The 23,894-nt window shown below is 41.1% G+C and overlaps 1 protein-coding gene across 7 annotated transcripts in view; it reads left to right on the forward strand.

The window, feature by feature from the left end:
• The window catches only part of ZNF608 (zinc finger protein 608), a 123,300-nt gene that overhangs the window by 75,997 nt on the left and 23,409 nt on the right, over positions 1–23,894 (forward strand). For all 7 annotated transcript variants that reach the window (XM_050794544.1, XM_050794543.1, XM_050794539.1 and 4 more), the window contains one exon: positions 23,722–23,809. In XM_050794544.1, coding sequence (XP_050650501.1) covers positions 23,722–23,809 — 88 coding nt within the window. The remainder of the gene's footprint in view (positions 1–23,721; positions 23,810–23,894) is intronic.

Consider the following 23,894-nt stretch of genomic DNA (forward strand, 5'->3'; position numbering starts at 1 on the left):
GAGTGGGGGAGATCTGCATATCTGTATTTCTATCTATAACCATCATATGGTCTGGTGTTTCTAATAATTTGTAAGATTTCAATCTCTCATAGGAGAAAGTTCTCCTGGTATGAGTTAAGTACACTGAGTATAATAATAACAAGCGTTTGCAGCTTTGTGCTGAATCCATTTGAAAGGATGCACAAACTATGCTCATACTGATGATAGGGATGCAGGGTGGGTGCTGGGACCTCACAGTTAAGTTAGGCCCCTTCATTGGCTATTGGAGGCTCCAGAAATGTATTAATTGCATGTACCCAGTCTTTCGGGTTATGTTTTTTTCTGCAGTTTGAGAATAGCCAGTCCACTGCAGTTCCCCTTTTTTCCTGTTTCTTTGAGAGTCACCTTAATTTAGTAGGACCTTACTGTTGTCACCGCATACTCACTACAAGCCTATGATAACTGACTTGGGCTTATACTTTTTTCCGATGAAAGAAGTTTTAGGAGACATACTTGTTTTCTCTGGACTTTCTCTGAACAAGGTTAAGATCTGAGATTTTTGCCTTTTAGCATTTGAGACGGTAACATCAAAAGGCTGTTCCTTCAAAGAACTTTATGTTGCTATTTAATTGGTAATCACTTTTCCCCTGATTTAGCTCTGTGCTTGGTAAATTTAATAGGCTCAGTATTTTTATTTTATATTGGTACTATCAGATGAGTGTCTGAATCAAAACACTAAATTTTGATTAGGAATACAGTTGAACACCTAGATTGAAGATCTGTTCCAGTGTTACTTGAGAAACATCTTAAACTGTGTTCCGGTGAAAATAAGTGAAGGTCCTTTTTTTGTTTTTTTTTGTAATTATTCATTTTGTATGCATTTTTCATTTAATATCAGGAGACAGTTTTCCTGTTTCCCAGTCAGCTTAGCCTTACTGAGGTAATCAAGGGCATAGTTAGATTAGTTTATTAGTTCTTTAGAGATTCATTATTTCCATGGAGGAAGAGCATAGGCCAGTGGTTTTCAACTCTGGTTAAACATAAGAATTCCTTTTTTTAATAAGTGGTCTTTGGGATCCAGATCAACCAAATCACAATATTTTGGAGTCAGCCATGCTGTGGTTATTTAAAAACAAAATGAAATAAAACCTCCCTTATAATTAATGAGCACTAGGATTGGAAACCACTGACACAGACAAACCAGTTCTGTATCATATTTGGCTGAGAGATAGTTAAATCAAGTTTCTTTAACTAGGTGCCTATTAATATTTTATGTTGTATTTCTCAGTAGAATTCTTAGGAAAAGAATGACTTTTTAAAAATGCTTTTGCTGGATACTTTCTTGATTCATTATTTGATTATTTTTTTCTTTGTAGAATTGGGCTTCTCTGAGGCCTGTTACCTTTTCTGTGTACTTCATGATAAAGAAGCCCAAGGGGGCTGGGCACAGTGGCTCACGCCTGTAATCCCAACACTTTGGGAGGCTGAAGCAGGTGGATCACTTGAGCCCAGGAGTTTGAGACCAGCCTGGGCAACATAGGGAGACCCCATCTCTTCAAAAAATTTTAAAAATTAGCCAGGCGGCCAGGCGCGGTGGCTCAAGCCTGTAATCCCAGCACTTTGGGAGGCCGAGACGGGCGGATCACGAGGTCAGGAGATCGAGACCATCCTGGCTAACATGGTGAAACCCCTTCTCTACTAAAAAAATCCAAAAAAACAAACAAACAAACAAAACTAGCCAGGCGAGGTGGCGGACACCTGTTGTCCCAGCTACTTGGGAGGCTGAGGCAGGAGAATGGCGTGAACCCGGGAGGCGGAGCTTGCAGTGAGCCGAGATTGCGCCACTGCACTCCAGCCTGGGCGACAGAGTGAGACTCCGTCTCAAAAAAATAATAATAATTAAAAAAAAAAATTAGCCAGGTGTGGTGGCTCATGCCTGTACTCCCAGCTACTCGGGAGGCTGAGCTGGAAGGATGGCCTGAGCCCAGGAGGTTGAGGCTGCAGTGGGTTGTGATGTCATCCTGCCACCAGACTCTGGGGCGAGACCCTGTCTCAGAAAAAAAAAAAAAAAAAAAGAGAAACCCCAGGACAGTATGATGTGCCTGTTTCTTAGCCCCAAAGTTAAGCCTAGTTTCTTTCTCCATAGAAAATCTTTTTGTTTAAGGGAAAGGAGATAAATTTGACTCTTGAGGTATTGTGTGGGTAGACACATTTAGAAGAGAAGGTTGAAAAATTAAATCTGGTGTTCTCACCATGTGCTGTAGCAGTTATTAGAAACTTAATGTGGAATGGGATTTGTTTTTGTGGTTTCAAATGACCTTTTGGATATGGTGAGTTATTTAAAACCCCAGGTGGCAAGGTGAATCTTGGCACATTACTGATCCAGGAATTGGGCAGGAGATACACAGCCAAGAAGAGACCTCTCTGGGCTTCTCTTTATATTGTGTGTCTCTATTTTGGACCGTTTAGTTAGAGCTTCCTTTGAATATTTTATTATCTACTTGGTTTATAATCAGGACCACCCACCTGATTTTAGCCTGCTGACTCTTTTCTGCCGTTTTATTCCCTCAAGCCCACAGTGCATGTGTATTCATGTTTTTGCTTTCCATTCACGGAGATCTCCAGCTGGGAAAATATAGTGTGTACAATACTCTCTGCCTTCAGCTGACATTGCTCATAAATTGCAACAGAAACACTGCTATCAGCAGCTTAATAGCAGGTAGAATACAGCTCTACATATCAAGTCTCAGCAGGATACAGAAACTATGGTTACCAAATTTCCAAAGGAGAAGGGGAGGGGGTAGAAAGTTTTCTGTCTAAGAATAACTGAAACAACATTGAAAATTGATTCACTGAAAGCAGCTTTTTGAAAAGGACTTATAAGGGCTGACCCAGTGGTTGCTCTGCTGTCACTTTTTGCTGAATTGTTATTTTTGAAGACCTCACAAGAAGGGTTTTGTGTGATGGAACGGTATAGAAAAGGCAAGCGTGTTTGCTTCTGTTCCTTTCTTTCTCTGTCTCTGTCTCTTATAGTTTTAAAAGAAAAGAAAGGGCCTTTGATAAACTTAATGAAAAGTGTACTGGTTAACTGATTCTAAAGTAGGGTGATTAGATGGAGTTAGGAGTTACCCTCAGGCACACTTACCATCATACACAGGCATCCTTGGCAGAGGATCCATGCCTACGACAAGGAAGAAGCTAGCCTTGCTATTAGTTTTTTCTCTAAGCTACAATTTATTTTATCTTGCATGGTGACTGGTCCAGTTATTTGACTTCTGGTAAAATAGCACACAATTACATAGCATATCAAGATGTTCATATTTTAGGCAATGATGTGAAAATGGGCACTCTTATTTATAGAGCTTTTCCATTAAAAAAAAAAAAAGGATAGATAGCTGCACTTGTGAAAATTTCCAGTGCTTTATTTAGCACATCATTTTATCTTAATAAGTGAGATTATATTAATATTTTGAAAAGTCCCAGATTCCCCTCTATCTCTACAAAGAAAGGATTGCTGGGCTCCATCATCTTTTGTGAGTAGCCACAGCAGAATACTGCTTCTTGCCAGAAGAGATTAGTGTGGGTGGTGAAATAATTCTTTCTTTAAACCAAGTAAAGCTGTTGTATTAATACTCCTGTCATAGGGCTCAGGCAGATAAGAAGCCTCTCAGCCTTGTTCCAGGCTCCTTAGTGACTTCTAAAGGAATAGTCAAATACACCCTACTCCCACCTGCAACCCAGTCCCCAAAATACTGGAAAGTAATTAATCAAATTCATCATTCCCCATTTCTTTCCTGGAAAAACTCAACGCAGTTCATGTATATCTTAGTTTGTATGATGCACATTTTTCTTTAAAGTCGTTAGCCTAGTGGCTCTGATAAGAATCACCTTGGATCCTTAGGGGAGAGCTAGGGATTAGTATCTGTAATAAGCACTCAGGGGTATTTTTATCATCTGGTGAGTTTGGGAAAACAGAGGAGTCTGATAAGCCTGGATATGAAACCCATCTATACCATCCTCCAGGAGTGTGTGTGTGTGTGTGTGTGTGTGTGTGTGTTTGGGAGAAGGGATTCATGGATTTTTTTGAACCAGGGACCCAGGTTCTGAAACCTACGCTATAGTTCCTTCAAAAATGGAACCCTGATTCTTAACATTTGGAACAAGCTAATACCTTGCAGCCTAATATCGTTCACTTGGCAGGGACAGCCCATTTGGTTTGAGTACTGTATTACATGCTGCCCACTGTTCCCGTCAGGTCCCTGGGTGCTGAACCATCTCTATGAGAGCAGTCCATGTGGTGGCTGATGCCATCCTGAGAACATCTCTTCTTCCATTGTGGAAAGCACAGACAGTGTGCATCTGAGGATGCAGCCCCCCAACCTTTCAGCCAGAGTGGCTACATAAGCCTTGTGATAAAATGAAGCAAGTAGAGCAAGAGGCTTGCAATGTAAGTTTAGATAAACTCTATTTTGTAATGTGATTTCGGTGAGGGATGCTGAGTCACCAGGCTCATTCTTGTCTACCACTTGTCCCTGTCTTATCAAGGTGCTATCCTGGGAAGTCTATGGTCATATTTACCAGAGGCAGTAAAGTCAGTACTGCTCAATCTGATTTTTTTTTTTTCTTCTCGGTGCACTAAATGTGGTGCTAAATGAGTTATATTTTAGCAGTATGCCCTTTGCAATAGGTAGTCTTCTGGTTCATTCTCTTCAATTACTTTATGTGCCATAAATTTGAGACATTTGGGTTTGGCTGTCTTGCTAATTAGGAAGTTTAGGATTAAATGAATTGGTTGAATGATTGATTAAATGAATTGCTTCCTGTGTCACCAACTGCAGGACTTTGGTTATTGCTCAGTGCATTGGCCCCTTCTTTACCCAGACCTCAAGGAAGTCTTGTCTTGAACTCCCTATTCTCCAAAGCAGTTTCTAATCACTTAGCTTTGTGTTAGTCTCACTGGGGCAAAATTCCCAAAAGGCTCCTGGGTGTGGGCTAGGCCTCCCAGCTGTGTGATGGGCGTTAAAGGAACATTATGCTCACTGGAGAAGTGCTGAGAGCCAGGCAACTGGCGTCCTGATGGCCACCTACCCCAGAGGCTGCTGGGTGGAGGCAAAGGATCACTGGAAGAGAAGAAAGTTAGAGATCCAAGTGTGCTTTGGGCTCTGTTTTTGGCTCTGTTCCAATTAGTTTTAGGGCCCAGGACTAGCCGTTAAACCTCTCTGGGCCCCAGTTTCCTTCTTGATAAGGAGGACAAATATGGAATAAGTGGTCTCCAAGATTCTTTTGTGCTTGAAAATTCCGTGATTTTGTGTGTGTGTGTGTGTGTGTGTGTGTGTGTGGTGTTTTGTTTTGTTTTGAGGCAGGGTAGCATTATCATACCTCACTGCAGCCTCGATCGCCTCAAGGCTCAAGCGATCCTCTGGTCTCATCCTTGTAAGTAGCTGGAACTATAGGTGCATGCCACTACATCCGGCTATTTTATATATATATATATATTTTTTTTTTAAAGCATAGTCAGGGTCTCTGTATATTGCTCAGGCTGGTCTCAAACCCCTGACCTCAAGTGAATCCTCCTGCCTCGGCCTCCCAAAGTACTGGTATTACAGGCATGAGCCACCATGCCTGGCCTTTGTTGCTTGTTTGTTGGTGTTTATTTTATATGAGTTCTAGATGTGATACGGTGAAGCTTATTGTGTGATTTACGTACCTTGTCATGTATATTTAGCACCCTGACCAACTAGAGCAAGGGGCAAACCTCTTGAGTTGAGGGCCAGGAGTCTTCTGTTCACTCTCTTTGCACCAGTGTCTTCTACAAGGGAATATTGGGTAATTGTCGCAAACTGGAGCCATCCACCCTTGGTTCCATTTCCCAGTTCCACAGATTACTGCCTCTGTGATGTTGGGCAGTTACTTATTGCCTTCTTTGTACCTCGGTTGTACAGTAGAGATACTCTCATGTAGTACCTCCTCTTTGGGTGGTTAGGAGGATTAAAAGCGTTAATATTCGGAAGACATTTTTGAGTAGTGCCTAACGTAGCACGATATGCACTTGTTAAATTAAACAAACAAAAGTGCAATTCCCAGTGTTGTAATATTTGTTCTAGGCAGAGACAGAGGGCTGTCTGTCATTAGCATGCTGTCTATAATTCGGAATTTCAACATAGAAGACCCTGCTACTTGTGGATCTTCTCACAGTTATCAACAATGGTGTTGATGTTGCCACTTGTTTCCTTCCAGCCACAGTGATGATGGGGGTGGGAGGAAGCTGTGTTCAGGGGATGAATGCAGTGCAGAGCTTGCACAGAATGAACACTCTGTCCACAGGAGCCCAGTTTCACTGATTATCAGAAGCCTCTTTCCTCTGGGGTCAGATGGAATTAAACTACAGGACATGTAGTTGGAATCAGTGCTTTATGTATAAATGCTTTGTAAAAGATATTTCTTGCCCCCTGCCGTTCCTCCTGCCATCCTAACTTCCAAACCCATACCAGTAAGTTTATATCTTGAAGGTAACGACTGGGGTTGTGAATATAGTCTAAGTAGATGTTATCTTGAAGAGTTGATCTTAAATACTTCCTGCACTCAGGGATCAGGCAGTTCATTTTTACTTTGAATTGAATTGCTAATTTATATTAAGTAGATGAAAATTTACATCTCTGTAATCTGCTGCTCCCGAGGATACCTTCTGCATCTGCACTGACCATATTTACTCATATGCTGATTCCAGGCACCTACATTGTTGGTTATTGTGACCATGTGTTTTTAGAATGACAATTTTTATTAAATGTCTTTAATATTTTGTGTTCTATTTTATAGAACATATGTTTGCATACTGGGATTTCTACATATTTACCAAGTTTCTATTTTAAAATATATCTCTACATAAAAATAGGCTAATTTAATTAACTAGGGTTAAGCATTAAAAGCCAAAATTCTTAAACAGATTAAACACACACACACACACACACACACACACACACACAGTGTAAACCCAGTTTGTATTTTGATCATTTAAGTTGTGATAAAAGTAGTCAAATTGAGTTACCAGTCTTACCGGGACTGGGGTGGGGAATGTGCCTTTGCTATATTATGAAGGCAAGAAAATTGACGTGTTTTTCTTTCCATTTCTTTCCCTTGTATTAGGAACCAGGTACATGATTTCTAGTAGCCTAAAGAACTGGCATTTTAAAAGAAACTACTCTATTTGTATTATTTGGAGAGCATGAGGGTACCCTAAAGCACACTGGGAAAGAAAATTATCTTTTAGTATTTCAGCTAGTACAAGGGAAGTGCCTATTAGAAGCAATGGGCCACTTGAGGACACGGATTGCATCCAGTAGTGGCGCAGTCACCAAAAGGCAGATGAAAATAATCTGTCCCAACAAGGATCACAACAGGAAACATCATCTGAATTTTCTACTATTGACAATCTTGACTATGTAGCCTGGGATTTGCATTGCCAAGCAACACGTTAAATAATTTTATATCTCTTTGAAATCAATTTCTGGTGATCACACATGCAGATTGAAAACTATGGCTTTAAGATTTACATTCAGTGAATAAAATTTACGTTCCCTGAAAGGCAAAGAAGGCTGTCATTTCATGCCTCCTAACCTTCATTGTCTATTTCCCTTTGGTACACACAAGCAACCTAGTACGCACAAATGTACGTGCCCATCATGGAGAGATAGCTTTCTGCTCTGTCAACTTTGTTTTATAAAAGCTCTGTTTTCTTTATTGCCTTTATCTATTACATCTGTAAAATTTATTTTAAGCAATGACAAATCTCTCTTTGGGGGCCAGAGTCTGGGAGAATAACCACTGGCAGGCTATTGGGAGGAGATTTGTTGGATATGACTGTTCATTAAACTGCAAGGAGTAGTGGGAGAGGCCAACAGTCTGGATCTGCCGTGGCTGGGCACGTTATGGGCTGTGTTTAGAGCTTCTGCATCAGGTGAGCGACAAATGTACCTCATCAATTGCTTTTGTAATAGTTCAATAAAACTGGATGGCTACTGAAATCTCAGAGGAAGGGGTTCCTGATTTCTTTAACTTGTGAGATTACTTATCCACAAAAATTTCTAATAAAAAACAGAAATACATGAAACCAAATTGTTTACAGCTATACCGTTATTAGATTATTTTAAAAATGGAAAGAACCAACTGAGATGGGCTCCTTCACTTAGGCGATATCAGAAATCAACTGATGAACAATTTTCACCTTTCCAGTTTTTATTTTTATATTTGACTGGGGAACATAATTATAATACAGGAGCTCTTTTGACTCTGTTGTACTTTTATTTATTTTAATATTTCATGTGATTGAAGCATGGCAGTTCAGCAAATTAAATTTATAACCATTGGTGTGCCAATAAGTATTTAACAACTGACTTGGGTGGGAGTTGCAGTGGGAGAGCCCTGATTTGTAACATTTGTTGTTTTCTGTGGTGATTATATCACCACTGTGGTCAGTTTCAAGTTTCCAGTGTGATGTCACTGAACATAATATTGAGAAGAGATGCTTGCCACCTGCAGCACATGCCTCCAGCATACCACTGTCATCATTGAGAAGACCTTAGCCGTGTGGGTCCCCATCCATACATGCACAATAGTTCCTTCATGACACTGTGTTATTTATAAATACGTTTATGTAAACTTATACAGTGCGTTTAGAGGTATGGTATCAGAAGTCAGACTGCCTGTGCTCCAAATCTCTGACTTTCTGACCTGGGGCAAGTCAGCCAGTTAAGCTTTCCAAGAGTTAATTTGCTCATCAGTAAAACAGCAATAATAAAAGAACCTGACACACAGGCTCTGAGGAATGAAGGAGATAAGCTGTATAAAAACACTCATTCTTGCGACCTACTTGTAGCAAAGCACTCAATCAATGTTCCTAATATTTACTTTCTGTCTTTATCCCCTGGGGACAGTAACAAAAATGTTAACTGCCTAGTGTGTAAAATAATGCTTATTAGTTTTGAATTGCCTTCTTTTAAGATTCAGAGGAGGCCCCAAATTCAACTCTACCAAGATTCAGTGAGCACGTCTTGAGTTCAGTTTGTCCATAGGCTTACAATTTTTAGTGATTTCAATTCTGACCCCCTGCAGTTTCCATCTTTATTAATTCAAGACTTAAAATTTGTAGTCTGTCTTTTTTCAGCAGCTACTTGAATATTTTAGTTTTTTTCCCTCTGAATTGTTTCCTAACTTATTTCTAGGCTGTAAGAAATAGGACTACTCAAGAAAGTTCATTTATATAAGAACAGGCTATTCCATTTTGTTTTGAGTACTTTACAAAATATGTTTTGGCCCTGTTAGCCCATCATATTTATGAGCTTACTGTGCTGTGATGTTGCATTCTTGTTTGTTAAAAATTAAGGATTTGTTAAAAATTTAAGCTGCAGATACAGGACTACAATGTAAAGGAAAAAGGTTAATTGCAAATTTTAGGTTTCCTCGATCTAATTCTCTCGAATATTAAAATTAAGTTGAACTGAATGGCACCAGAAAATGTAATCGGCCACACCAGGAGACTTTATCAAGATAGAAAGCATTGTTCTCCTAACCAGCGCCTTTTTGGAAAGCTTATCAAATTTAGTATTACTTTCACATATCTTAGAGTCAATCCATTATCCAGCACACAAATGGAACAGAATTTAAAATGGCTTTCTGCTCACTGGTTTGGGAAAGTGTGCACTAATTCATATATACTAATTCATATGCTGAGATGTACTAAATAAAGTATTAATAGCATAATACTTTGGCTAAATGTCAAAGTCTTTTGTGGCTGAAAATTTCTCAATCGAAAGCTGTGTATAAAACCAAATCATTTGATTTTTGTGCTTTTTCCCTGAACCCAAGAAATTTGATTTCCAAAATGTCAACATGTGCTTTCGCCCTTGAAGCATTCACATTCTAGCCTGTCGTTCACCACTTGGAACAGCAAGGTTTTGCGGGGTGGGGCGGGTTTGGTGCGTGCTGTGTGGTAGGCCGGGTCTGTGTCCCTGGTGCAGTGAGCAACAGACCGGGATGCTCTGGTGTGTACCTTCTACAGCCACACCACTGGCCTTTCCCTCCTGTCTCCCCTGAGAGGGCTGTTTGGGTAAGAAGAGATAATGGGCTGCCTGTTTTCGCTTTCAAAGAAAACCGGAAAGCCTTTGGACCAATAATTCTGCCACCCCTTTAGAGTGCTGAATTTCTTCAAAGGAAGCCTGAGTGGAATGCTGTACTCTTCACCCTGAGGCTATCCAGTCTGTTGCTGGCTGCTCACAAATAGAGCTACCAGTTTCCGCTGAAAAAGATCTTTAGTTATTTTAAGCAAAGGACCTCAGAAGGAAAAATAGGTTTCTACCTCATTCTTCCATCAGGCATTTTCCTGCCCTATATACTAATCCCCACAGATATTTGCCATGAAAAAATTTATTTATTGTTCCAAGTGCCAACCCCCAAGTGTTAGCATTGTCCAGCCAAACATTCTGTTTGCATTGGTATTAGATTTACTGGTTCAGGGACCGTGGCAAGTACAAATCAGATTTTTGTCTAGAAGTGTGTGTGTCTGTGTGTGTGTGTGTCTGTGTGTCTGTGTGTGTCTGTAACTCTTGAGAGAATTACAAGGCAACCTGCGAGGATGCTGAAATATTTGGTCAGGTTTTCTTTCAGTGAAGAGAGGTGTATAAGACACACCCTGACAATGAGCAGCAATTAACAGTGCATTACTTTCTGGAAAAGACTTGAAGTCGGCTGCCCTACAGGTCAGAGTCAATAAAGACTGAGTTACTAACAATAGCCTTTCTCTCGCTAAAGCCTTGGACTTAACCCTAACTTCATCAGAGCAGAGAATAAGAGAATAATGTGAACAATAGGAGTCTTGGAGGTTGACTTGGGCCTAATGCACAGAGGCAGTAAAAGCTGTCAGAGAGCGTGATTGATTGGCTCACACGCCTTAGTCCCCAGTGCGAAGCACTAATGTTCCTGCCTCTTCTGAGAGGGCTGATGTGCCACCTGGGGTCAGAACTTATCAGCCTGTGGGGCTAATGTTTCAGACGAGGCCAAAGTGCAGTCAATAATTTATACGGAAATTTGTGCTCAGATTCGCAAGGAAAGCAGGTTTTGACTTGAATTCGTCCTCAGCCATCCAAGAAAGAAGTCAGAGCCAACTTCAGATCTTCCTGCTAACATCGCTGCTGTGTATATTAATAATACTTAAGACAAATGTTAATTGAAGAAGATAATTTAATCATGAAATATTTATTTAGCAGTTAACATCTGGAGCCAAATTTCAGGAGTTTCGGAATTGATCAGTGAAATGGGGAAAGGAAACAGCAGCGATTTTTAATTCATGAAAAAACAAAATCACCTCTAGAATGTAATAACCAGGTCAGGTTAAATCAGAGTGACTTCGGAAACTATTAAGTGTCCATGGGGAGCATCGGTTTACAGGCCCTGAAATTGAGGTTCATGGTACTGACAACATGGAGAGAAATGTTAGGTGATATCAAGGACTAGAAGAGATATAAATATCGGAGAGGAATTAGATTTCAGTTAGATGCCTTGAACCCTTCATCCTGTTTGCAGAGAACGGTTAGCTGGCTGTGTGTGACTGTGTGTGTACAGACGATCTCTGTGTCTGCGTAAACACACGTATTTACACACAGAGTATATAGAAATAGACAGTAAAGCAGTGACACCAAGCAGGCTGGTCAATCAATAACCAGCTAAGTTTTGTTCTGCTCCAGCAAAATGACGACTTTGCTCCAGTAAGTGCTAACAAAGGCCCTTTTACCTTCCCTGTGCTGGAGGAGAGCACTATTAGTCACACTTCATTAGGCTTGTTTACAGAAAAGAGCTGGTCTCTAAGCACGTTATTGAAATACTTGTAACTCTGTGGGGCTTTTTTTTTTTTTCTTCCCTGAAAGATAAGAACTTTGGAATGTGGAATGGGGGAGGGTGGGAAGGCAGCCTCTGAGTGCTGTCAAGAAAACTGGTGGGTCCAGGTGGGAACTGGAAAGATGAGTTCACGTTTAACCTGCTTCGTCCATCTGCATCCTCAGAGCCTTGCTGCAGAGTCTCATTTCTGTTGTCACAGTACTGGGGAGCTTTAATTTTGCCTTTTGTAATTTAGACCAATGTCAGGCATTCAGTTAGCTGTAGCTGTTCCTGAAAACATGAAATGAGGCTTCCTTACCCTGAAACAGTCCAGAGATGAGGCTTCAGTGATTTAGAACTGCATTTCTCAGTTGACTTTACTACTGAGTAGTCAGAGGAAATGTTTGCTTTAAACAATGGATGGGTTAGGAAAGATAACTTTTACATCGGTTGAAATTGGCAGTGGGTGTAGAAATAATAAAAGAAGTCCCTCAGGTTGGAATTGGTAGGCCTTAAGATTCTAAAAGACAGGCCACCTTTATAGTAAGCCTGGTCCCCAGCAATGTGGGATAATTAGTGTAGATGCGCGTAACCGAGTTTGCTTCACCTGGAAGGAATGCGGGAGGGCTTGCTGCCGGCTGCATTTCTGAGTGTGGAATTCATAGCATTTTGGCATCTCCTTCCCTTCTTCAGCTTATGACCTGGGTGAATTACAGGAGAGTTTAAAAGATGAGGACGCCATAGTACATATGCTGAGTGGCTTCTTTATGCTCATGTTAAATACTTTACATAAATCACATCTTATATTCATATTATTCCCATTTTATAGATGAGGAAACTGAGGCTCAGGTAGGTTTAGGTCAGCTCAAGATGAAGCAGCTACAAAGCTGGCTGTGAACAGGTGGGTCTGCCTCTGTCTTCAGAGACATGCTTTCAGGTGCTTAGGGTGCTCCATTTGATGACCACTGTTTATTTTTTCTTCCTTCCTACTCCTCAGAAATGACTGCAGACTAAACTTGATTAGCGTTCATCCTTTCGGCTTTCCCTATTGCATTCTGAACCTGAGCCACATGCTGTGGCTTCTCTACCAGAGTGTGGTAACTACTTCCCACACTGCCTGCAGGGCATGGCCACCTCCAGGAAGAACAGGGAGGCTCACCAACAACATAAGCCTCATTCACCCTGTCTCCAAAGGTGAAACTGAGCCTGGTTTCTCTGACATTCATATTCCTTGTTTCTTTTCTAGATTGGCAAAGTTGGTGGCTTTTTGGTGACACACAAAATGTACCCCTTTGTGTGCCATATACATGCAGATCCCTCCCATTCACACACACAGACACACACACACAGAGTTAAGAGAGGCCGTTCTCCTGTTTTCGGCTGCTGTTGTAAATTGCTATTTTAAATTTCAGTGAGTGGAATAATAGCAGAGTGATCATCTCCAGTAAATGTTGTTGGCCTTTGTAAAGAATAGCTTGTTCAGAGGTTTTATGATTTACAGAGGACACAGCTGGTGGCCAGCGGAGCGGTAGGAATGTGTGCTCTCCTGGGCCCGGTATAGCTAGAGATGAAAAGGGCCCAGAGCTGGCACAAAAGCAAATAAGCGCTCTGACTTTAAATAAAGCATCATAATTTATAGGAAGCCTGGCTCTTCAATCCCAGTGAGACACATGGATCAGTAGCAGCTTTCTGATGTGGAGCATAATTGTCAATTGGTTCCCACTGTCTCCTTATAGCTCAAGGACTGGGGATGGTAAGAAATTACTTTAAGACACAGTCCTATAATCTACAGTTGTATTACACATATTTTGACAAGCAATTCAATAGCATTTAAACCTGGAATTCTGCAAATCACCCATGACCTACTGATCTACAAGAGGTGGTGGGTTTGTGAGGAAAACTAGGTGATGAGAGGTGTCCGGAAGACGATAGCTCCTATTCCCTTTTCCTTGCCTATCCCTCCCCACAAGGCATGAGATTTTTCATTCTTACATTTTATTTCCTTTGCATCTTTCAGTTTCATTCATCTTGGTAATTACTCTGCCTTCCTGCCTGCTCCTCCTTCCTTTGCTCCTGCCACTGGGGAAAAATTGGGCAAGAAACAGACTATGCTGCCAGATACAGAAAATAGGGAAGTGGCAGATAGCTGTTAATGACTTTTCAAATTCAGAGCATTTTACACCCTTCTACCCGCTTTTGGTCCTTAGAGTACTCTGTTTTTCGGTGAGTGGCATGGAGGGGGAGTTTTTGCCTGAAGGATGATTTATTTTTGTCTGGTTTTGCTGTTCTTTTTACCTGTTTTTTCTAGTTGAAATAATGGCATCGTGGAGAGCTTGGGTATCTGAGTCGTTAACTTAAAAAAAAAATCCTGTAATTAATATTAAGTGCAGGAAAGGACTGGGACCAATGATTCGAAAGGCTGCATTCTTTCAGTTGCTTATCTTCAGTGACATCCTGAGTCTGACAGTGGTAGTGAGTGAAAGCTGTTTCCCTCTCATTTTGGGACACCCTGGTCCCGTGCTGTGTGCCCAGGGCCACTTGTAATCGCTGTCTCCTAAAATAACACTCTTAGGAAAGGAATGACCATTAGGGGTAATACCATAAGATCTGTGTCATTATTACAGCTCATAGTAGGCCTAGTTCAATAATTACAAAACACCTTTCCCAAACTTTTTAACACTTTTACTTAAAGGAAGAAAAATATGTCTTAACAAGCTAATGATACAGGCTTGTGAGATTGGATTGGGGGAGGGGAGTCAATTCTGCTACAGTGGGCATTGAACCTTTGTCTTCCCACGAAGAGAGGGAGGAGGAAGAGAAGGAGAAAGAATTCTGCTACTCTAATGAGGAAATTTGGCTTTAAAAAAGGAGGGGGTTTGAGAAACCTGCCCCACACGAGAAATCATCATCCAAACTAATCAGATTTCAGACCAACCAGTGGTGCCTGACAAGGAGCAGGAGAAAAATTAAGTTTCAAACTTGGCATTAGAAATCAGAGTGATGCTGTTGCTTAGTTTGGTGGCACTAAGCCTCAGAGGAGGCAGCTACTTACTAGGAAGTTTCAAGACAAGAAATAAAACCCCTTGGTACAAATGTATACAGACACACACTCTATACATGCACATATTCAGTTTATGCATTTGAATTGCCCCAAATGTCTGACTCAGAAGACTGTATTTTTTTATTTGATTCCAACTTCCTGTCCTTCTTTGTCCCTTGCATCGGGCTGTGTGTTGACTGAGCCCTGAGGGACCACAGCATGAAGACCATCCCTTTTGGGGTTCAGGGGGTGGCTTTTGATGCATCCCAGTTAAATATCTGACTTGCTGACCTTGTTGAAGCAAGCTCAGGAGTCTTGTCCTCTTCCCTCTTCCCCCAACACTATCACCTCAAACCTGTTATGCCTGCCTGCCCCCAAAGTAGGGACTCTGTGAACCTTAGCAGAAACTACTAGAGGAACGGCCTACACAATAAGGGGTACATATTGTGTATGAATGGTGCGGTACATATATTTTATTTTATTTTAAAGCTAGCCTCAAGTCATCAACGGCAATGTTGCTTTAGGATATGCATGTTTGCCTAACTTAAAAGCAAATATTTTTGTTACTGATCAAAATTCCTGATTAAAAGTTACTTTCTAAAGATCTTCATGTGATTTTTTTTTTTATGATGCTCTTTGTTACCTAAAATGTCTATAATTACACCTGTGACATTTTATAACTAGGACACTTGCTTGGTAGAACATATGTTTTGATTATTTAAAAGAAGTAAAGCATGTCTTTCCACAGTAAACATTAATTGATTTCTACTGATCTGTTTTTTTTTGTTTTTTTTTGTTTTTTTGTTTTTTTGTTTGAGACGGAGTCTCGCTCTGTTGCCCAGGCTGGAGTGCAGTGGTGTGGTCTCGGCTCACTACAAGCTCTGCCTTCCGGGTTCATGCCATTCTCCTACCTTAGCCTCCCGAGTAGCTGGGACCACAGGTGCCCGCCACCAAGCCCAGTTAATTTTTTTTTTTTTTTTTGTATTTTTTAGTAGAGACGGGGTTTCACCACGTTAGCCAGGATGGTCTCGATCTCCTGACCTCGTGATCTGCCCTCCTTGGCCTCCCAAAAGTGCTGGGATTACAGGCATGAGCCACTGCACCCAGCCTCTAATGATCTGTTTTGATTTAGTATTTTTTTTCATGTTATATCTTGGGCCCTCTGAGTTTTCACTGATGCTTAAACTTGGTCAGTGAAACTATTGTCACCATCTATAAATGGCGGTGCAGCCTTCCGTGTGAATGTATGGGACAGTGTTTTAGTGTTACCAGTGGTGCCTTATTAAAGTCTTATTTCTGCTCCCTTTTCTTACAAGACTCCTTAACAGGCCATTATATCTTCTAGAAGTGGGAAGGGATAATGTTACTAGGGAAGCAAGAAAAAAGCAGCTAGGGCTTCTTTTAGCTGACCAGTCAACTGGATATTGACCACCTGTCTTCATGGGAAAGAAATAGATGGCAGTGAATAAGCGAGAGTCTAGTTTTCCAAGAAGCTCAATGATTTTCCCAAATCAATACAGCTCATCAGGCCTCAGAACAAAGGCTGCGGGGGAGGTGACAGTGATGGAAGTGGCGCTGTGTTCTTTTGTGTATTAAACCATAAGGCCTGTGGGGAAACAAGGTTTCTTTAGCTGTGTTGTGTGTGTGTGTGTGTGTTTAGGGCTTATTCTGTGTATTTAAGGGGGAAATCCTTTCAGTTTTTTTTTAAAAAAGGATCTCCATAGATTGTATACCAATGATCAAATGTACTTTTGAAAGAGATAAGTACACTCAAGTAAGAAAGACTATCATGTTTTAAAATGCAGAGTAGAACAGCATTTTCCCATTGCTTTTTGGTATTGCTTAAGGTTTCATCTTTTGTTGTTGTTATATATGGATTGGGTTTAGATGAACCAAAAAAAAGTCTGTGTTCAGATTAACCTCTGGCAAATCAAGAATCATAACTACCCTCCCACAAACAAACCCTGTTCCTAATGCCCTGAAAATAACACCAACTCCTAATAGGAATGCTCAACTGTCATCTGAGAGGTTAAAATTAACGCAGATAGAGTGATGCCAACATATTCCAGCTGCTGACAGAGAAGATCTATCCAAACCAGCAATTTTTAGTCCTTCAGTCCTTTAATCTTTAAGCTCACTGTGCTTTCATAAAGTAGTACATTAACACCAGAGCAGTGTGTCTCTGGGGTTTATGACTGGGGTGGCGGCACACTAGGGCATAAAGTGTTTCATTACACTTCCTTTTGTTAGTACTGCCCTATCTCCCAAGCTCCATTGCCATACACTATTTGTTCAGATAAAGCCCTATGTTCAGGGTGACTAATCGCAGCACTGTGTTCCAGATGGTTTGATTACAGGATGTGGTTAAAGTGACTCTTCAAACATTCAGCCCAGCAGTAGGGCTCTTTAAAAAAAACATACTGCATTTTATGGTCATGTGACAACACTTACTTTTCCTGTCCTAGTGCTCTATATATACTTGGCACAGGTAATGGGAAAGTCCCTATGATTTTTGGCTGGCAGGTATTTTATGAGCAACCTTAGTTGTACATTTAAAATCTTCCCAAATAATTATATTTGAAGAAGGATCTGTCTGAAGGTTATAAGCTTCGAGGCTGGAACAGCGAAGCTTGTACTATACAAGATTCAGCTTTTAAAAAGTACCAATATTGAATACCACAGAGTGACAACAACAAAATAATGGGGGCAGAGAGTCCTGAACAAAGAAATGGTGATAAATCATACCTTGTACAATAGTCACATTGTGTAAAACTGTAGGGTAATATGATATCTGAAATATATGAATTTTATCCTGTACTCATGAAATCAGCATATTGTGACATTTTGTCCCTAATGTTTCACTAGAAAAAATATATACAAAAGGAAAGAAATGTGTAAACTTTCTTTTTTACAGGCATATGGCATGAATGGGTTACCATTTGGTGTTATTCGAATGAGGTTTCTGTTTTCTGCCTGGGTGCACATCAAATCCATCCAGATGTGGTAGTCTGAGAGAGTTCAAAAAAACTTCTGTCTGATTCCAAACTCAGCATTTGCGATGCTTGGCAAAGACTTCTGTCCCAGGGATGAGGCACTTTAAAGACTCTGAAACAGTCTTTAAACTCAATACAAACAGAATTATGTTGATCCACTGGGAAATCAGGCATTTGCCCCATTCTTGAGGAAACAGCTTCACAAATACCAGAAATAATAATTCATAAACCACATTTATAACATCTTGGGAGCAAAGCCTCTTCGCAGAGAATGTCTATCATCTATAAAACTAGTGGGAGATTATGCTTATTGGAAAAGGATGGTAGTTAGCATTAAAAGGAAGTCACTGAATAGGATTCAGTCTAGACTCTCTCTGGTCAGTCCCTGTGTAGTTAGTTCCTAGGTGTTTAATGATTCTCAGTTAGGTAGCCACTGTGCCGCCTGGGGTTGTGGATGCAGACACTGCTCCTATTTTCAAGGAGTGTCATCTAGTTGGAAGAGATAGGCATACTGTGTATACGAGCAGAGTAAAATATTATGGGGGCCATGTATTACAGTAGGACAAATAGCCTCAAGTTCAGACCTGGGAGGTTCTCCTTGTCATTCAGGATCCCAGATGAAGGAGACTCTGCCACCTTCATCCTGAGGGCTTCAAGATCACAATAACCATTTCCATTGCAGCCAGACAGAAAGGGATGAGAGGTTCTTATGGGCCAGGCCTGGAAGTGGCCCACATTGATCAGGTCTCTCACTTGCTTTCCATAGGACTCACTCACATGACCGCATCAGACTGATAGGGAGGATGAGAAGGAGTCTAGCTGTGGGCTCAGAAAGGGGAGGGAAACATGGCTTGTAAGTTTCCATCAGGGCAAGAACTGTGTATGCAGTACTGTGGGGATCCAGGAGAGAATGGCCGTCTTTTGGCCGTGTGCCTGGTATGTGTGTGTCTAGGGCAAGGATTCACAGAAGTGAGAATCTTTGCATTTGTCTCCATTTATTTCTGATTCATTAGGAACTTTAACTTTCCCTAGGGATTTGGACTAAGGCATCTTCAAGGTTTCTTTTAGGGGAATTAAAAGTGTGACATGAAGAACGGTTGAAGAAACTTGTCTAGGCTGGAGAGTAAAGGAGAGATAGAAGCTGGATATTGTGGGTCACACTGTAATCCCAGCATTTTGGGGGGCTGAGCGGGGAGGATCGCTTGAGGCCAGGAGTTCAAGACCACCCTGGGCAAAATACTGAGAGCCCATCTCATTAAAAAAAAAAAAAAATAGAAAAAAAAAAGAAAAAAAAAAAAAGAGAGAGAGTGAGCAGAAGGTGAGGAGAATGCCAACATGGTCATTATCCTTGCCTGGATGAAAGGCTGTTGAGTAGATGATGGGTGGACTGCATCTGCAGGGTATCAGGAGGCACAGCCAGGACCAAGGTATTCAAAGACCAATTTAGTTTAACACAAGGAACAACTTTTTAACAAGAGGGCTGGAAAATAACTAGGCAGTCCTGGGTGGGTGCTGGTGAAATCTTCTATCAGTGATGAAGCTGGAAGGAAAAGGGACACACACACACACACACACACACACACGAAGTCCTGAGGGTGTTGCACCAACAGTGCAGTTGGCTTCCTGGTCTCATAGCTATTGCACCCTTGGAACTTTGGCCCATCATGGTTCTCTACACCTTAGTACCTTGCAAGCTTTAGGCTTCTATTCCTATTGCCAATTCTCTGGAACTTCCATATTTCTCATTCAGATTCTCAACATAAGCCCCTGTTGGGCTGGCTGCCTTTGCTCCAGGTGCCCATCACTGGTCCAGTCAGATGGGAGCAGGGTTAGGATCACTGCTCTAGGTGGGGGCACCATGAACATGAAATCCAGGATCTAGCCTGATGTGATAGCATAAGAGGCCTACTGTAAAAATGCAGGTAATAGACAGAACTATACTTCCACTTGTGCATCAGTGTATGCCTGTGTACTGTTCTTTTCATGCACAGACTCTTGAAGTGCAGAGTTTGGATGGAGTTCCAAGTAAAACATGGTTGATTCCGTAGCACCAAATAGGCACCTAATGTGTACCCTGTAGACACACACAGTAAGTGTTGAGCTTGACATCTTCCTGGAAACCCTTTACAAAGGACATAACAGAACACTGACTGAAATCCTTATGAGGTCTCAGGCTTTTTTGGCTTGAGGAAGTAAGAGGCTCAGGTTTTATAATAAAGACCTTGTTCTTATTAAATGTTCTGTAGGTAATAGGCCTTTGGGGGCGGCATCTCAGACAAAGTATTAACAATACAAAGAAGAAACCTGTGTGTGGTCAGCACACTCTCAAACTATCCATTGTACTCTTCAGCTGTATTCTTTATTAGTAATAAGCCTCAGATATTTTTCAAGTATAACATGTTACAGGGCATTAGCTCTCTGACAAAGACCAGGCCCAGTCCATGGGTGGACAGGGGAGAATGATAAACCTGGTAGAATACTTGAATATAAAGATGACAAGTACCTGTATAGAGCGTCCCCAACACCTAACTCACAGGCTAGATGTTTGAGTAAGTGTGCATGAAAAGAAACTCATCTTTCTGGAGTAAATGTACACTTATTTCCAATTTATATGTGAGAAATAGAACTTTATGCCCAGATTTATAAATTCAAATTTGCACTTTTAAAGAACTGATTCTCATCATGGGCGTTTATGCCTTCAGTAATTGTAGTCTGTTTTATATGACTGTGGGTTACAAAATGTTCAAGATTTTGAGATTTCAGCAAAATGATAAATCATTTACATGTTTTAGAACTTAAACACCACCTTTATACTTGGCCCTTCACAATGGGATGTTGTCTAAACATAGACCTTCTTACAAAGAAACAGTACACTGTGTGGTTTATATGAGAAACATTCCTTAAGCCTTCATTCCAATATAGAGTGGCAGATTTGGCTGTGTAAACATGTGCCTGTATATATTCGGATATGAATTGTAGGCAGATTTAAATACTCTGTGGCATTGTGAAGCGGCTCGTACATATAAAGAAAGATAAACACAAGCACACATATTTAATTAGCACTGCTTGATGGAGACTGTTCAAATTCTCCTTGGGTGTAAAGCATTAAAACAAATTTTAGCATTTTAAATACGGAATGCTTCTGGAAAAATAAGGGTGACTTATTTAGGTCCTTTGAAGTTGAAAATGGACTTTTCTTTCCAGGACTTTATTCCTTCCAAGTGCAAATAACAACAGCATCACTTATACCTCAATAAGAGGTCTGCTTGTGTGGCTTCCAAAAAGAGCAGCAGGAGATGTGAATAATTTTACAGTGAGGAAGTTGCAACTGCAGATTAGCCTTTGTGACAGCTTCAACCTGTGGCCCCAGAGAGCCAGTGATTAATTGCCTGCCCTGGGTCCCTTCCCTTGTTCCGGCTCCAGGTTTCCCTTGAGCTTGTTTTGAGAAGGTGAATTCCGTTCTGAGGGTTCTGCGTGGGCCGGCGTGCTGTGTGGAGCCGCGTGCTGGGGGGAGCGCAGCACGGTCACACAGACCGAAGCTTTCACGGCACGGCCGGGCTCGTTAATGCGAATGAGCCTGTGTCCCGCGTGCACCAAGGAAGCCGAGCAATGCGGGCGGCCCTCTCGCCCCGCACGGCCTGCGCGCCGTGGGGCTGCGTGCCTTTGCCTCCACCACGCTCGCCTCTCCCCGACCGCTGCCTCTGTGCTGCGGGCGGCCGCCTCGTCCCAGCCAATCAGACGCTACTGCTCGCAGCGGGCGCCGGCCAATCCGCGGCCAGCGTTCGCTGGAAACGCGAAACCCTTAGGGGAAAAGCAATAACAAAAGCCTTTCACTGCAGACAAATGTTAAGTGTCTGTGCAGACTTTTCCTGTTTTTAATTTTATTACTGCAAGAATGGAGGGTTTGTTGTTTCTTTCATGTTTCCTTTCAAGCAATTTTAATTATACATTTGTGCTACATCAGGGACTCTGGAACGCAGTGATTCAGCCTATTGGATCTAAAGCTAAAATGCAGTAACCTTCTGGCAATACAGATATATTCCTGCACTGTAAATATAGCTGACATGCTAAAGAATTTTAAGCAGCTGCAAAAGTCTTTGACACCACACACAGTGCCCCAGAGAGCAGATGATGAGAAAACCAGCTCAGTCTTCCCCTTCGCCTCCTCTCCCACTCCCTCCCCTTTCCTGAAGGGATGTGCTCATAAAGAATCCTTTCCTCCGATTGTTCTGTCTTGTGCAAATTTTGACCAAATGCCTAATTGCCATGGATTCTCATCGCAATATGAAATTTTATACTCAATGGCTTAAAAAAAAAAATGTCCTGAGGGAATTACATTGGAATCAGCTATGATTTGAGGAAATACTTGCTTTGCTCCATCCTAGCCTTTCCCCTGCTAGCCTATTGCTACAATAGACTGAATTAACACTGAGTAAATAATTCAGCTGTTGCCTAAGTAATAGCAACATAGACCATATGGGAAACAATTTTAAAATCTCCTTTTGAGACTTTGGAAAGAAATCGGTCTCCAGCGCGCCGTGGGGGGCTGCGTCCCAACCATTCAAATATGTTACCTGCTGTTAAAAGGTTCCCAAGGAAATGAATCTTACCTTGTGAGGTTTCCCTTACCATAAAGGAACCCAGTACAGGTTTTCTGTAAAATTCACAATGGCAATGGTCATGCAAGTGAGCAAACTAGCTAGAAATAGACTTTGACTAATGTCTTCTGGTGCTTCCAAGAAAGACTAGGGGTAGATGCAGAAAGAAAACAAAGGCTCAATTAAATATTTTATGTCTTTACCCTGATAGTTTATGTATGTCTCAAAATCAAGGTTCTATTAAAATATGCTTTAAAGAAGTGATTTTTTTTTAATTTGACATTTGTCCTCTCAGAAATAAAGAGGATATTATATTTTGTTTCTCTGTGACATTTGGTATACTAAGCACACTTAAGTTTAGTAATTCACAGATGCAGTGCTAAATTAAATTGTCTGTCTGAAAAGCAGTTGGAAAAAGCAGAATGGCTTGCAGGAAACAAGTGTGTTAGTTTTGAGATTTCTTTTCTAATCCTCTGAGGCAAATGCTTACCAAAGTTGATTCCAAAGATAACCCCAAGAGTAAATCTATTGTGCACATTTATTTTCTTAAGAGGGCTATTTTAGGAGTCCTTAATATGAAACAAGACCAAACACTGAAACAGATATGGTACCCAGGCTGATTATTGTCCCACAAAGTCAAAGAGGGGAGGATTAGGGAAGTGAAATAATAGTTGATTGTCTGCTATCTGGACTCTTAAGTCCCCACTCTCCTCTCTATGCCTATTTTTATGCACCTGCATAATTTTTTTTCTTAATAAAAATCACCATCATTTTATATTGTTGAATTGGAAACAAAACCGATTCCTTTCAGTCACCCTCTGGTTTAAGCACTGGTAACTGGCGCTAGTTTATGTTGGCTGCTTGCCAAACGAAAGCAATTATGTGTAATAATAGAAAAATTAAGAGGTGAGTGTTGCTGTTTTACAGCAGGACATGGCAAAAACCATTTCCTTCTGTCAGCAGTATCTTGATTACACTCTCACACACAGTCTCACCCTTTTGTACCACGTGCGCACGCGCACAAATGCACAACACACATTATTTCCTGTGGGTTTTAACTTGAGGTCACTGAAACCAGAAAGAGGAAGAATGCAAACCACAGCTTTTGAAAGCAAATGAGAATAGAACTTTGCTGTCAAAAAAAAAAAAAAAAAAAAAAAAAAAGAAAGAAAGAATGAATAAGTGAACTGGAAATAATAGTAATCAGTGGTAACTATGATCCTTTTTCATCCCCCGCCTCCTGCAGGTGTCCTAGTGGTCAATGTCACGTGGAGGAACAAAACGTACGTGGGAACCCTACTGGACTGCACCAAGCACGACTGGGCCCCTCCCAGGTAGGAACAAGGCCTTTTATTTCTCTCCTTCCCCCATCCTCTCTTTGCAGGGAAACTATAGAGAGAGATTCATAATACATAAAAG

This window comes from Macaca thibetana, chromosome 6 (assembly GCF_024542745.1).
Source record: "Macaca thibetana thibetana isolate TM-01 chromosome 6, ASM2454274v1, whole genome shotgun sequence".
In the NCBI taxonomy this organism is placed as follows: Eukaryota; Metazoa; Chordata; class Mammalia; order Primates; family Cercopithecidae; genus Macaca; species Macaca thibetana.